General features: G+C 36.6%; 1 protein-coding gene across 1 annotated transcript in view; it reads left to right on the top strand.

The window, feature by feature from the left end:
• Positions 1–15,976, top strand: part of celsr1b (cadherin EGF LAG seven-pass G-type receptor 1b) — a 48,943-nt gene that overhangs the window by 5,468 nt on the left and 27,499 nt on the right. Inside the window, exons 2-5 of the mRNA XM_056251126.1 lie at positions 9,046–9,684; positions 12,719–12,941; positions 14,479–14,594; positions 15,742–15,830. Coding sequence (XP_056107101.1) covers positions 9,046–9,684; positions 12,719–12,941; positions 14,479–14,594; positions 15,742–15,830 — 1,067 coding nt within the window. The remainder of the gene's footprint in view (positions 1–9,045; positions 9,685–12,718; positions 12,942–14,478; positions 14,595–15,741; positions 15,831–15,976) is intronic.

Here is a 15,976-nt window from a genome sequence, read left to right on the forward strand (position 1 = left end):
TCATTACCATTCAAGCTGTACCATTCATTACCGTTTAATGCTGGAAAATATATATATATATATTTATTTATTTTTGAGAGAGAGAGATATGTTGGATACACATGATGTACTATGCTTATTTGATAAATCTAAGGTTATCCTTTTATTCCCTGAAATTATTTACTGTTAATATGCAGCTTTAAGCACTGTAAAGTTTTTAAAATCTTAAGTATTTAATGTAAATGAATCATTGCAGCATCTGTATTCATGTTGACTCAGTGGTTCTTCTCTTTCCCAACACATGCCTCATCTTTAGTGTTAGTTACTTTGCATCATTAACATTCAGTCAATAAACTTGACTCAACCCCAGTGCATTCCATTCATAACAGTGCATCAAGATAACTTCATAAGCCTTATCTAGAGCGCTTTTGGATTTTGAGTGATAATTCAATATCTAATTCGAGGGAGTGAGCTGCCAGAAAAGGACCATCTGTGGTTAATTCTTCAGTCAACTTTTGATCTACAGTTTTATTTTAAAGGTAGGGCACTTCTCATAATCTTTGATCTTTTCATCTTTATCTTTTGAACCTTTGATGTATCTCATCAATAACCTTTTCGTCTATAAGTGAAATCTCACGCAGCGGCTAATGCAAAGCTTGTGGTGCACACATTTCTTCCGTTAATGGCAGAGCATATGTCTTTATCCTTATTTCGGCACGTTCTAAATCATCTTATGCATGAAATCTTTATCTCATCAGCTTTTCCAAGCATCTAAACCATGCAGGGAATTTGTGAACATTTCAGAGAAAAGCAGAGATCGAGTGATTGGTCAGGCCACTTTTTCATGCTGACATAGACCAGCTTATAGGCCAGCATGAATTTCCTTGCATGTCCAGGTTGGTTTATGTACTGTAGGTTAGTGCTGGTCTTGATGGTGCACCAAAACATGTTGCTCAACCATCTTCACTAGACCAGGAAAGTACCAGAAAATACCAAGAAAGTCTTGGATAAAAAACTGAATATGAATGTGAAGAACTGACAAGAAAATTTCCTTCCACAATTCCAGTTTGGCCATTTGTCAATTCCTTTCAAAAATGTTGGGTTGATTTGGAAGAATTGATTGCTTCATTAGACCAGAAAGAACAAGAAAGTCTTGCTGGTTAAGCTAGTTAAGAAGCCTGGTGTGGACCAACATCCAAAACACAACATATGCTGATCTTTTCAACCGGGGAACTTGCGCTAAGCAAGCTGATCTCCTTCTTAATCCTCTGGTAATGGAACGAAGCATCCCATTGGGTTCCCTCATGGACGTCCTCTAAAGGACGTCTGGGAAAAAGAGTTTTGAAAAGCTCTGGCTCTCCGTTGTTGTTGCCATGGAGAATGGGGGAGTATTTGGAGCTCTTAAGCGTTTAGCGCCAAGCTGGGGGGTTGAAGCACGGGGCCCCTTTTGTGAAGTGGGGTGAGAAGGAGGGTAGGGGGTGAAATTCGGGGGGCTTCTTAAATCCAAAGAGGAGGGAGGCATTGTCCACATGCAGATTTCTGTCAGTGAAGACAAAGCTGTTTGTTGTGTCGAAACCTTAAAGGAAGGACACAGCTGAAAGAAGAGAGAGTTTTTTGCACTCACTTGGTGTCTGTCTGGTGAAAGAGCAGAGATCAGAACAGCAACTGCAAAACTTGTCAGTCAGGCGCAGTATGTTGTGACTGGTGTACCTGCGTGACAGTAAAACAATATTCCGGATCACAATACTTGCACGAAGTAGATTTTTATATCAAAAGACAAAGCTTGGTAATGATTGCAGAGTTTGTGTTACTCATAAATAGAGCTTAGGAGTACTGTTCTTCAAGAGCTGTTCTTAATTTCCAGGCACAAGCTGTTGCCATTGGACACCAAAGACTATTTGAAAAAGAGTCGGGAATGGTGAATGGAGGTTTTTCATTGGACTGCGCGAGTACAAAGGGCAAACTGGGCATTATCTTCTCTAACGCTAACGCTAAGGCTTTAATACTGAATTCCTTCCTTAACAATGAAATGAAACGATGATGCAATCAAGGCAAATTCTTTGTTTAATCTTAAGAATTGTATACAACTATTGCAGTTTTCCCAAATCAAAGTTTTAAAGCTGCTGACCCAAAAATGAAATGTCTGTAGTCATTTGCTCACCCTCTTGTTCCAAACCCACATGACCTTTTTTCTTTTTCTTTTTGTGGAGTACAAAAGAAGAAGTTCAACAGAATGTAGAAGCTGCACTTTTACATGCAATGAAAGCAAACAGTGACCAGGATATGGCTCCCAAGCTCTAAAAAGGTCAAGAAGCATTATAAAAGTGGTCTACAACTACAAAAAATGTTGAGCTCAGTAAGATTTTTAGAAAAAGAAATTCATATTTTTATTCAGCAAGGATTTTATAATTGAAATACATTCAATTTCGGCCTGTCACTACCTTTACAAGAAATGTAAGGGTTTTGGATGAGCTCATCTAATGCAGAGTAATGAAGGCGGAAGCTTCCAGTTTCTTAGTATTTGGTGGCATCTGCATTTTGCTGCATTTTTAAATAAAGGCATTTAATGCCTGGTATTAATATTTGATATAAGTGCTTCAATCCTCAAAGATACTAATGCATAACCAAGCAGAAGCACCTTCATGTCTCTTGGCCTTGGGCAACATTAACAGTTCTACCCATAAAATCCACACCTTGCAGGGTTCCATTTCACTGTGCTCCCCTCTGTTTTATGTATGTGCTTGAAGGGATCAAAGCAGACCTGCCACAGATGATGTTAACAAGAATCACAACAGATTCATGAGGGAGGCCGGCCAAGGTGTGGTCTCCATTATCAGGCACTTTAGACCATGCACTCTCTAGAAAGATGCTTTGTTCATTAACTTCTCAGAGTGGAACTTACCACATTCCACACAAGCCATGCCAGGGAGAAAGCTTTTAATAGGCCTTAAGAAGGAATGTAGGGCTTGAATGTAGGATAGATGTTGAACAAGCAGGAAACGAACAAAACTGAAAGTTTTGATTGCATAGAATGTTAAAGTGGCATGCTGTGTCGCCGATGACCACAGAAAAAATATTTTCTGTAAAAACGAACAAATATATATAGTCAATGAATGAATGAATGAGGCATTTATATAGCGCTTTCATATGTACTACTGTACACCCAAAGTGCTTTACAATCATATCAGGGAATCTCTCCTCAACTACGTACATGATGATTATTTATGAATACTCATAAATATACTGTATGGGACCATATAATTTATCAAATACTTTTAATATATTTTTTAATTGGTCATCATTTGATATTATATATTTAAAGGGGTGGTTCAGAATTTTGGACATCGGGCCTCATTTACAAGTTAGCCTGTGTGTTATTTACCAGTGGAGTCAGTTTTCGAAAATGTTCACCCAGTCCTTCCAGTTGCATAGTTCACCGGTGCTAGGCTAGCGCGAGTCAATGGTATCGGTTAGCCTACCATTAAAACAGTTTTACCCACTCCACAGTTCACCAAAAGCATATCAATTATAACGCCATTTCGACTAGTTTTGAATTTGTATGTCATAATTCTCAATTTATACTTTTTATCATTATTTGTAACTTATAATTTTGACTTTTTATATTAGAAGGCTGACTTGGTAAGTCATAATTATTTTGTTTTTCACATAATTATGACGAAATATCTCATAACCTTGTCCTTTTATCTAATACGTATGACTTAATCTAATAATTTTGTCTGTTTATTTCATAATTATGATTTATGTCATAATTTGACTTTATCTCATATTTGACTTCCATATTTGATGTCCTTTTTAAAAAGCGTTGATGATTTTTCGAAAGGGGACAGCCCTGCCCTCATTGCCTTGTGCTTTCAGTAGCCCCTCTCTCAGCTGTGCCTATTGTGCGACGGGCACCAGTTGGCTCAGCTTCGCAAATATTTAGGTCAGCCATCAGTCGTGAAGTTGCTGTGGCCACTGCCAGTGAAGCAGGACATGTGTCTTGGCGTTGGCTAACTGATGCTTTGGCACTTGGCAGGAGTTTTTTGTGAGTCCCTGCTACTTTTGCACCAGCCAACTGTCAATCAGCTGTCCAACTGAATGTTCCCACATGCTTTTTGAGAAGCATTTCAGGACAAATGACTGAAAAGAGACAATTAAGACTGATGTGTTTGTATTCAACATTTTGTATTCTCACCCCATGACACTCCATATTTAAAGCATTAGATCATCCTAATATGACAATTCTGTCATCATTTACTCAACCTCATGCCACCTAAACCCGTATGGCTTCCTTTCTTCCGTTTAGCAGAATGTTCACATTGGTCTTTTCCGTACAATCAACCATAAATTCAGCCCGTATGACTTTAAAGTCTGCTGAGTTGTTATTTGCTGAAAAACCTTTGCTTTATTTTAAGGTGACGTAGTTACATTTGTACTTACTCAAACGAGTACTGAGCAAGTACTACATGTACTTACTATAGGGTCAGGGTTAGTTACTTGTAATTAAAGGTGCTCTAAGCGATGTCATGTGTTTTTTAGGCCAAAACATTTTTTGTCACATACAGCAAACATCTCCTCACTATCCGCTGGCTGCCTGTCCCCTGAACACACTGTAAAGAAACGCGATCTCTGTAGACAGCCCATGCTTCACAAACAGCACCAAAAACAAACTGCAGCGACCCGCTCCCCAAAACATAACAAACTGTTCCAGCCAATGACCGACAAGAAGGGTTTGGGGGTGTGGTTTGGGGGGTTAGTGTGCGGATGAGGAGGAGGGAGGGTCTAGCTAGCCTCCGTTTTGTTTGACAATAGTTCGAACGTCAACAAGAAGTGACGTCACCCAGGATCGCTTAGAGAACCTTTAATTATGCATCATTTAGTGTTATTACTATAGTAAGTATATGTCGTAACGTGTTACTACATCACCTTAAAAAAATTTGACCAAACTTTCCTTCCACTGCAGCTCAAATCTCATTCACATTCAGATGTGCCATACTAGGGGTTAATCGGATCGTAGTTGATCCGTAATCCGTATACGCATGTGTTTCACGGATTAATTACTAAGGTTCACCACCAATTCGGCTCTTGCGCGCTGTTACCTGTGCGCACATTGATTCTTCTTTCGCATCTCCATGCGCTTGAACAGACACATTCACACAAAATTATGTCAAAATGCCAGTCTCGGGCAAGTATCTTCTAAACACAGTCGGTTGTGTCTTAAGTGAATGTAAACAGTTGAGAAAGAAATCGGATGTGTAACATTATTTTCTGTGAGATCCTTAGATCCGTGCATTGGGTCTTAAAGTGACAGCAACCTATAGTCGAAATACCTGCTGCTGTCTAAGTCATTGCTTTTAATCAAACAACAAAACACAGCTTTAATAAAAATGTATCTATATTTAATTTATACAGTGAGCACTATTACTTTACATGTGGGCCTAATTATTATGTCTGTACCTGAATACATACACTAGACCTTACTTTTTTTGTAACTTTGTTGTATTTATCTATGCTTGTAATTAGTTTTTGCTTTGGTATCAAAGTAAGCCTAAGTGTGCTTTAAGTAATAAATGGAAAGCAAAGTTTCTTTGTGTGAAAGGCAACCATTATCATGAAAAGTTGTGAACATTTTTAGGAGATTACGAAGTCGTACAAAAATGCGTGACCCAAACCTAAACAAAACCATGATTATAATTTTTTTTTTTTTTTTTACTTTTCATATGAGACAAGTTATATCATATGATATTGCCATCTCATACAAATTATGAGCTGTCATGAGAGTGTGTGGAAATAGGCGTTTAGACTTCTGATTTACGTCATCCACATGGTAGTTGGTAACCAGGAAACCGAGGTAGACATTAGCTGTAGGACAGTTTAACAGTGAGGTGATAACCTCTAAACTTCCCACTGTGTTCATTTGCAGGTCAGCTCCTGCGAGTAAGTGTCTTTAGAGTGTGTATTTAAACTACACTGAAGTATTATCTTTGCACAGACTGTTTGGCCTTTTCCCTCGGAAAACACTATGCCGAAAAGCTGCTCTGTGTGTTTGCCTTCATTCTCAGATTGTTCGAAAAGAAAACTGAACGCGACACTTGCTCTTTACAAAGGCTGTAAACACTGTCACAGCTCAGTGGTCTTGCAAAGGAGTTTGTTGCCAAGTGAAACTGTGAACATTTCGATGTAGTTTACTTAGCTAGTGTCATAATCTCCACAGTCAGTTTTGAGGGATTCGTTGAAGCTGGACTTCCTGTGGTGCAGTGCTAAGTTATTCCATTTAAACGAACGATCGTATAATGTTTTGCTTTGATTTCTGGTTCTGCAGTCTCTGGAATCAGTTGGTACAGTTTCTGCTCTGGACCACCCACACTTGTGTATGATATTCATATTAACACAGCGATTCCTAATTGATTGTATAGACAGATTTTAGAGACTTATCATTCTTTTGTACAAGCTTTTTCCTGGAGAGGATCCAAGATCATACCTGTAGGCCTGTTTAGTATGTGTAGGACAACTTTGGGAACGATCTGTTTCACTTTTTCTTGTGGGAATAACTAGGTTTTGCATGTTTGATGACTATGCAGTTTTAAGGTTGGATTTCAATGACAATTTCATTACTTTTTGTATGATACACATTTAAGTAGTGATAATTAGTTGGAACAATGAACTACTGGATAAATGAACTAAGTTAAATTTTCAGCAGTAGTGCTGTCTGCAAATTTAAAGTGCTTGGATCAATTTTCATCAGTACTATGATCTAATGTAAAGTGTCTCTATATTTTATCATATGCCAAAGTGTTTGTTATGTATAGCAATTACTGCTAAGAGAGTCAACAGAGAGGGAGAGACTTAATGCATTTCAGAGTGGCCATAATATACAAAGTTGGGATTTTATTGCACACCTCATTAAAGAAAAGGCAAAAAACAACCACTTAGCATGTGCATTACTGCGTTCTTCTCCATATAAGGATCAAATTTCTGGCACGATTTAGCAAAGTTTACTAAGCATATTTAAAAGAAACTTAGTTAAGTAGTTTATGGGATTATTGAGTATTATGAACACAATGGAGCAGGATGTGACCTGTTTTAAGCCGTTCCCCTCACACAAACTTCTGGGAAAATTGCGGTTAGTGACAAATTTGTGATTTGCCAAGATCGCAAGCTTGCCAGGACACTCCATGTTTAACGCGTAGAGATAGGAGGAAATTAGTTTTAGGCTGTCAATCGATTACACAATTTAATTGAAATAATTGCATTAATCAAAATAATTCATGTCAAAATATTTTCTACAGTTAAAAGATAGAAGATGAAAAACTGTCTGGGAAATATATATTTTTAATTACCAATGCATGTGATGATCACTATTGTGCTTTTTTAAAATATATTTTTGTAAGAATTCCTATGATATTTAAAAATGATTTCATATAATATTTGATATAATCCGTTATAATATATAATGGAAATAAGAAGGGTGATATTTGTTAGACTTAATTGATTAAATTGAATTTTATGTGACGTGACTTGTTCAACTGTTGTGTTTGTGCATGTGAAGTATGAATTAATATAATTGAATGTGTATGCGTGGCGTTTGCTTGTGCAAATGCGTGTGCGTGCAGAAAGAAAAACTCCTTGTTGTGTCTGCAACTGCATGTCTGGCTTAGCTGACAGTATGTGAAAAGACAGTGTAACAGAGTGGAAACATGTCCTCATTGTCCTGCAATTATAGCTCTCTCCATTCACATGACATAGGGGCCCTTTACACTAGGAGCCCGCAATTGGTACTAAAGAATACGCTGGACCATGAACAATGCCTGTCAAACAAAAGGACAGGGCAAATGTGACACACTGGCCAGATGTACAACACAACACTTAGACACTTTTGCTCTTAAACATTTGGTAATGATAAAGTGGGGATAAATGAAAAGGAAGGTGGATTATTTTTTCTGCTGGCCGTCAGGCTATTATTATTTGCTTTAACAACATTTTCAATTGAACCACACACATAATAAAAAATACAAATAATAATATTAACAATAGTATACATTCTATTTTTATTTTATTTTTAAAATTAAATTATTTATTATAAATAATTTTAATAATATTATATAATAATAAAAATAGTATACTTTATTTTTTGCAATATTTTATAATATCAGATATAAAAATACACTTGTATTTAAATAAGCCTCAGAATAAGATATTCCTATTTTTTTCCTTGTAAAAAATATTTATAATATTAACAACAATAGCGCATACAATACAATTCATTAATTCGTTTATTTATCATAACATTATTATTATTATTAGGGATGCATGAAAATTTGACTGATATATTAAAGCCAATAAATAATGTATTATGTCCTTTAGCTGAGACACTTCAGAAGCGCACTGTTCGCCATGATGGTTTTGAATTGCTTGAAATATAGATTGGAATCACTTCAAAAAAGGAAAATACAGTTAAGTGCAACATGTGCAGCGCAAGTCTTTCATATAGGCTACATAAAATCATAATGAGAACATTATAATTGTGTGCTTGGGACATGTCTTTTAATCATGAGACTTTTCGGCCAAGATTTATCGGCCAATATATCGGTTATCGGCTTTCAAATATAAAGAATTATCGGTTATCGGTATCAGACAAAAATTGTATATCGGTGCATCCTTAATACGACTACTACTACTAATAATATACAAGCAGCATTATGTACTTTTTTACAGTATTTTTGTAGTGTCAGATATATTCTATTATTGTATTCAAATGAGTATCAGAATAATATATTTATATTTTTCCTTGTAAAAAAATTAAAACCGATAATCAACACCTCCTCCACAACAAACCTTTTGAGGACTTTTTGAGGTCACTGATGCATTGCATTGCTTGTCAGGAAGCTGGTTGTATTGCTGTTCAAACAGTGTGAAGGTAGAAGTGCTTGGTGAATTGAGCTCCATGTTCAAGCATGTCCATAAAGTTCATCTCACTCACAAGCATGTAAACTTACCACCTGCCAGCTCCCGACATGGCATTCATTTCGGTTTAAACATTAATCGAGTCCCTTTGTGTCTTCCCAGATGGACTCCACCAGGTCTCAGCCTTCTGCACCCTACGTGTGACCATCATTACGGATGACATGTTGACGAACAGCATCACTGTTCGTCTGGAGAACATGTCTCAGGAGCGTTTCCTCTCCCCTCTGCTCTCACTCTTTACTGAAGGTGTAGCCGCGGTCCTGTCCACCAGCCCCGATGGCGTCTTCGTCTTCAATGTCCAAAATGATACGGACGTTAGCGGTAGCATTCTCAACGTCACTTTCTCGGCCTTGCTCCCGGGTGGAGCTCCGGGACGTTATTTCCCATCAGAGGAACTGCAGGAGCAGATGTACCTTAACCGCACCTTGTTGACACTAATCTCAACTCAGCGCGTCCTGCCGTTTGATGATAACATCTGTCTGCGTGAGCCCTGTGAGAACTACATGAAGTGTGTAGCCGTTCTGAAGTTTGACAGTACGGCTCCCTTCGTGGCATCCAACACGGTTCTTTTCAGGCCCATACACCCCGTGAACGGGTTACGGTGTCGATGTCCTGACGGATTCACCGGAGACTACTGTGAGACGGAGGTGGACCTTTGTTACTCAGGCCCGTGTCAGAACAACGGGAAGTGCCGCAGCCGAGAGGGGGGGTTCACTTGTGAGTGCCCGCGAGATTTTACAGGTCAGTATCTGTTAATTATGCTATTGTTTTTAGATTATTTGATGAAGTGTTCAAGAAGTAATGTCAGATTATTTTCTAACTGGATTTGTTATATTTTCAGAAGAAAATCTGAGTGGTGCCACAGTCCTAAGGTGTTGTGGGTGGTTGCTAGGTTGATGTTATGTGGTTGCTAGGGTGTTCTGGTAGTTCTGGGTTGTATTTAGGGTTTGATAAAATTCTGCTTTATCTATCTATCTATCTATCTATCTATCTATCTATCTATCTATCTATCTATCTATCTATCTATCTATGTCTGTCTATCTGTCTGTCGGTCTCTATTTGACAGTCCATCCATCCATCTATATTGTTTGTTTTAATTTAACATTTCAGTTACATGAATTTCTTTGAATGTCAGTTCATTTGAAATCTTTACATTCAAATTTGAATTGAATCCTGTTTGCCACTTAAATTCAAATTCAATTCGAATTCAGGAATTGAATTCAGAATTAAGAGGCATTGTCAATTAAATTCTGAATAGCGCACACACACAACAATTTACCCATTTCATCGCCAGCCAAGTGAAAATTGCAAGTCTGATTGCCTAGAAAAGTAATACAACACCTCTTCTCAACAAACGGCATGATTTGAGGTTGCTTGCTGACTTTTAATGCTTAGGTTTAGGGGTTTATTCACATCTCTAACCCAAATCCAAGTTATAGCTATGTATGTGTGCCTTTGGAAACACCGCAAATATCAATAACCTGTGTATTAATATAGTATGGTTGATTTCAAATTGGTTGCAAATTGTCATCTTCTCAGTTGCTCAGACTGTTGAGAGCGCCAATAGTTTTTGATTCTGTCATAACTTGAATGGAGATAAGCTCTTGTTGGAAGGAATTATCCTGTGTAAGTTTGACAGCAGGAACGGTATCCAGACCCTCAGTCCCGAGGTTCAGAGCTCCCGCACTGTATCATTCACTTTGACAGCTTCTGTCTGTTTGTGAGCTCAGGTTTCTGAACTACAGTAAAGAGTAGTGAACCTCTGCCCTGTCAAGCCCTCAGGTAGTATGTGGTCATAACTAGAGGTGTTGACAGTGGCCTCTGTAGTTCCTCTCATGGGTTTCTCTCATTACAGAGTAATGTATCCCTGTAATTCCTCCGAAATGAGGGATTATCTGACCGACATTTGGATCATTACCTCTTTGGAACCTCTTTTGTGTGTCCCAGTCGACATAGTTCCTCTGGGCCCAGATCTTGTCAAGGTAATGGCAGGTACACAATAGTTTGCACACCGAGCTGGCCTGGAATCAGAGCTACAGGATTACAAGCGCAACAAGGTAAAGTCCTCCAAGCAAACCTCAGATGTTTGTTCCGCAGCTACTGCATTTGTCAGCATGGTGATGGATTTGTGGGAAGATTGTTATCGGCATGTTTCTGTGTCCTGTGCTACGGGGTGCGTCTATCTCAGGTGAAAGCAAACCACACAAACTATATATATATCAGTCTGTCTGTCTGTCTACTATATTATCTATCTATTTATCTAGCTGTCTGTCTATCTTACAATATCTATCTATCTATCTATCTATCTATCTATCTATCTATCTATCTATCTATATGATCTTACAATATTAATCTGTCTGTCTGTCTGTCTACTATGATCTTACAATATCTATCTATCTATCGGTCTGTCTGCCTATATAACATTGATATAAAACATTTTTGATTGTCAATTGTTTTTTACTTTTCATTCAAATTTGAATTGCAATAAAGGTTAATAAATGCTGTAAAAATATATTGGTCATTGTTAGTATATGATAGTTAATGCATTAACTAATGCTAACAAATGAGACCTTATTGTAAAATGTTACCTTAATATTTATGGTCATTAATTAATTAAATAATATTTATTTATTTATTTTCATTTTCATTTCACCTGTTGTCATCCAGTGTGGCAAAATTTCATTTTTCGGCCCTGTATGCACATATATGTAAAGATAGCTAAAAAAAAAAAAACACTCATGAAACAAAATCATCAGGTTCAGTTGACCTTTATTGCAATATAAAGTTAAGCAGTCTTATCTTTCAGCTACGTGTTTTTCTTGAATTTAATCTTAATTTGGTCAAATGTCAATAACACAATAATTTACTGTGATAAATATCAAAGGAACCCTCTAGCAAAAATCTACCTGTAACAATGTGAATGGTGTCACTTTTGCTTGCAGCATTTTCCAATGGCGAGCCGTCATCGGTTCACCCCAGATCTCATGTCCCGTTATGAGGCTAGTGGAGCATAACAGGTGTCTTACAGACCACCAGGGCTCTTTCATTGTTCTTCTGTTGCTTGGCTTTGGTCCTGTTTCTTTAGAGTATGAACAAAGGTTAGTCTGGGTCAGTGAGCACAGCAGCCTGCCTGGAATCACTAAGCAAAGAGGACATGGTGGTCAACGCTTTCTCTGAAGCCTTCTCGTTTGGACAGAACTGGAAGCCTTTGTCCTGTTGGAACTAAAACTAAGCTCACTCAAGTGGCTGGGTTAGAAGGTTGGGTGAAGGGAACAAGTTTCCAATTATTATCTGAAATTGAGTTCCATGGCTGAATTGCACTTAGTGGACTTATGAAATGTGGGTTTGTTACCTCGTTTAGCATTAATGGAAGGACCAATCAGCATCCAGGACCTGAACTGTCCATTTTATTAAATAATTAGTTCAACAAAAAATGAAAATTCTGTCACCATTTAGCAAACCATAAAGTGGAGTGTGTCAGAATATAAAAACTTGAACTTTTGTCTGCAAATTCTATCACAGTAGAGCCTTTTACATTCTTTAAAATAAAGGTTCTTTATTGGCATCTATGGTTCCATGAAGAACCTTTTACATTTTTGGAATCTTTTCAATGCACAAAAGGTTCTTTATTGTGGAAAAAGGTTCTTCAAGCACTGCACAGCAACACCTTGGCAACAATACCCTAGACAATCAACTTTCACACCACTCGTATTTTCTTCAGAAAGCATAAAAAGCAGTTTGTTGTAGTAATGTTTCTCTGGTATTTTCTTTTCAGGAGAGCGCTGTGAGGTGAACATGCGCTCAGGCCGCTGTGTTCCAGGTGTGTGTAAGAATGGAGGCAGGTGTGTGGACCTTCTGGTGGGAGGTTTCCTGTGCCAGTGTCCTGACGGCGAGTACGAGAAGCCCTATTGTGAGATGACCACACGCAGCTTCCCTGGCCAGTCCTTCATCACCTTCAGAGGCCTGAGGCAGAGATTCCACTTCACCCTCTCCTTCATGTCAGTAAACCCTCTAGAGTTACGCCATCTATCACTTCATCCACCCATCCATCCATCCATGCACTTACCTCTCTAGACAACATTGTCTATTAGCCGAGGGTTACCATTATTTTTTATTACTATTAAATACTATTAAAATAAAAGATCTTATAATTAATAATAATACATAAAATACTATTAAAATATTCCGTAATAACCAATAAAATTTTACATATTCATAAAATATTATTTTTAATACTATTAAAATAAAAATATCTTATAATAAATAAAATGATAAATCTTATTAATAAGATAATATTTGAATGCTTTTAAAATATCTTATAATAAATAATACATAAAATACCTTTCAATAAAATATTTTATTTTAATACTATTCAAATATCCCATAATAAACAATTAAATTATATATATTATTAGTTAACTAATATTTTAATACTATTAAAATAAAAATATCTTATAATAAAATGATAAATGTATTAATAAGATCCTATTTTAATACTTTAAAAAAATATTATAATACATAAAATACATTTTATTTATCAAATAATAAAAACATATATATATATATATTAAAATAAAATAAAAAAATCTTATTAATTAATGATGATAAATAAAATTATTAATTTTATTAGTAAAAATAACACATTTAAATTTTAATACTATATTCAAATTTATTTTACATTTTAGTTCAGTTTTAGTTATTGGTTTTGATAGTTTCAGTATAGTTTGTATTATTTTTACATATTTCTATTTCGTTTTATATGATTTTTGGTTTGTTATATGATTTTTGTCACGTTTAGTTAATTACGTCTGATTCGCATCCAAATCTCATGCGGTTCTGTCCTTAGAAAATATCCTGCTGGGAAAACCAAAATTTTCTAAGGGTAAACACCTGTTTCCTCACTTTCCCATTATGCCATTTATTAATTACCATGTAACCGATCTAGCAAATTAGACACGGATGCATACCAACCACACAAGTTCTTCTCATGGCAAACATGAAAACAGGATGCCGCGTGCGGTGAGGTATCTTTGTTCATACTTCCTGTGAGTCTGCCCCTTTGCCATGTGCTATCTGACACCTCTCCCTGCAAAAATCCCAGGTGCCCTCACCACAGGGCCAACTGAGATACCAGAGGTTGGCAAACATCAGAGTATCAGTTTCCCCCGTCCATTACAGCGTCATTACCTCTAGCTGTGTCTCTTGGCAGCTTTTATCACTTCCTTTTCCTCCACTCCCTATCTTTTTTTATTCTCCTGTCAATCATGCATGTTTTTGTTGTGAGTGATCTTAGGATGTTCCTGGACTCTTGATCTGTGGATCAGAAATGAATATTTATTAAAATAGAATGTCTGATGAAAATATGATAAATCTTTTTAAAACCTTTTTGAATTTTTTTTAAATAGCCTGTGGATCTTACTTTACACTTACTTTACAACTTGAACAAGCTAATTGTTATGCATTAAGGTTTGAATTGAACAAGCTAATTATGATGCATTTAGGTTTTGAATATTGTTTGTTTATTATTATTCATAGGTTTGCTACCAGGGAGAGAAACGGTCTGCTGCTTTATAATGGCAGGTTTAATGAAAGGCACGATTTCATTGCGATTGAAATTGTCGAAGAGCAAATCCAGCTGACCTTCTCTGCTGGTAAGTAGTTGACTTGCATCTCTAAACGACACCATTCAATGAATCTGTATTTTTAGTTTTAATATAAAATGTAAATAATTTAGTTTAGATTTTTTTGTTTGGTTGGTTTTAAGTTTTTATTTAATGAAAATACCCAAGAAACCAATGCATTGAAAAAAAATTTTTTTTAATCTTTGTGAATAACACCTTCACATATTTTCACATTTTTTACATTTTTAATCAGATTTTTGTATTTGTATATGTTTGTTACATATATTTGTATTGGATCAGGTTTGTAGTTTTGACTTTTGTTTTGTTGCTCAAACTACTAACAACTAACTGGTTTTCAATCGCCTGAACAAATCCTTAGAGTCCTGAATATTCATCTACTTTTTTTTTGAGTGTCAAATCCCGAACATTAGTGCGTATTTGCTCATCCAGAGCTGTGCCAAAGGAAGCAGGTGGCCAAAGAGCATTAACACACACTTCCTCTGTCTACCTGTTCCTTTGTTTTGTTAAACCTCACACATCAACAAGAGTTACTGTCTAGTCAATGTGCGTGAAATACCACGTCCCGTCTTTTTAACAGGTCAGATTTTTTTCCAAAGGAAACACGATAGTGGAATTCATCTCTAGAGTGTCCTAGTATTAGCAGATGCTTGTTACGTCTAACCACAATACTGAGGGTCATCCGTCCACATGAGCTGAGAATAAAGACAGTGAAAGGCATTTCCTCCACTGTCCTGGAATGTAAAACATCAAACAACACAGTGATTCTGGTAAATTATGAACCCTCAGAGGTCAAAGGTCCATCCCAGCTTACTAGCTATCACTCAACTTAATTAAGTTGGAGAGATATATAAACAACTATGATATTTAACAGTGTATGCAGTATGCACTGAGGGAAAGTGCTGACATGGGAGGTCCTGACTACCATTATCTCCTTGATAATGATTTACTTATTTTGTCCACTAGACTGGAAAAATGCCACACATATTAAAATACTTAAGGTGCTTTGGAGCCATTTTGTTAGACTGGAATTTAGTTATTTGGGAATTGTGTTGTATTGCATATTGTGTTAAGCTATATACTGTATATATATGCAATCCGATTAACACTAGCAGAATTACTGAAGAATGGTTTCCTCTTTCCTGTTATTTTTGTTTAGGAGAATCTAAAACCACAGTGACTCCATTTGTAGCTGGTGGGGTTAGCAATGGACAATGGCACACTGTATATCTACATTACTACAACAAGGTAAGTCATTTGTACTGAGCACAATGAGAAGGGGCGGTCAATGTAGTTCATGTGTTTGGAAAGTCAATGGACCTAATTCATGAAGCATTAGCAAAATGAATTGCTGTTTAAACGTCGTTCCTAAATGTATTAAGTACATCATTGCA

The sequence above is a fragment of the Rhinichthys klamathensis genome, unplaced genomic scaffold (assembly GCF_029890125.1).
Source record: "Rhinichthys klamathensis goyatoka isolate OS25496 unplaced genomic scaffold, OSU_Roscu_1.1 h1tg000076l_1, whole genome shotgun sequence".
NCBI lineage: Eukaryota > Metazoa > Chordata > Actinopteri > Cypriniformes > Leuciscidae > Rhinichthys > Rhinichthys klamathensis.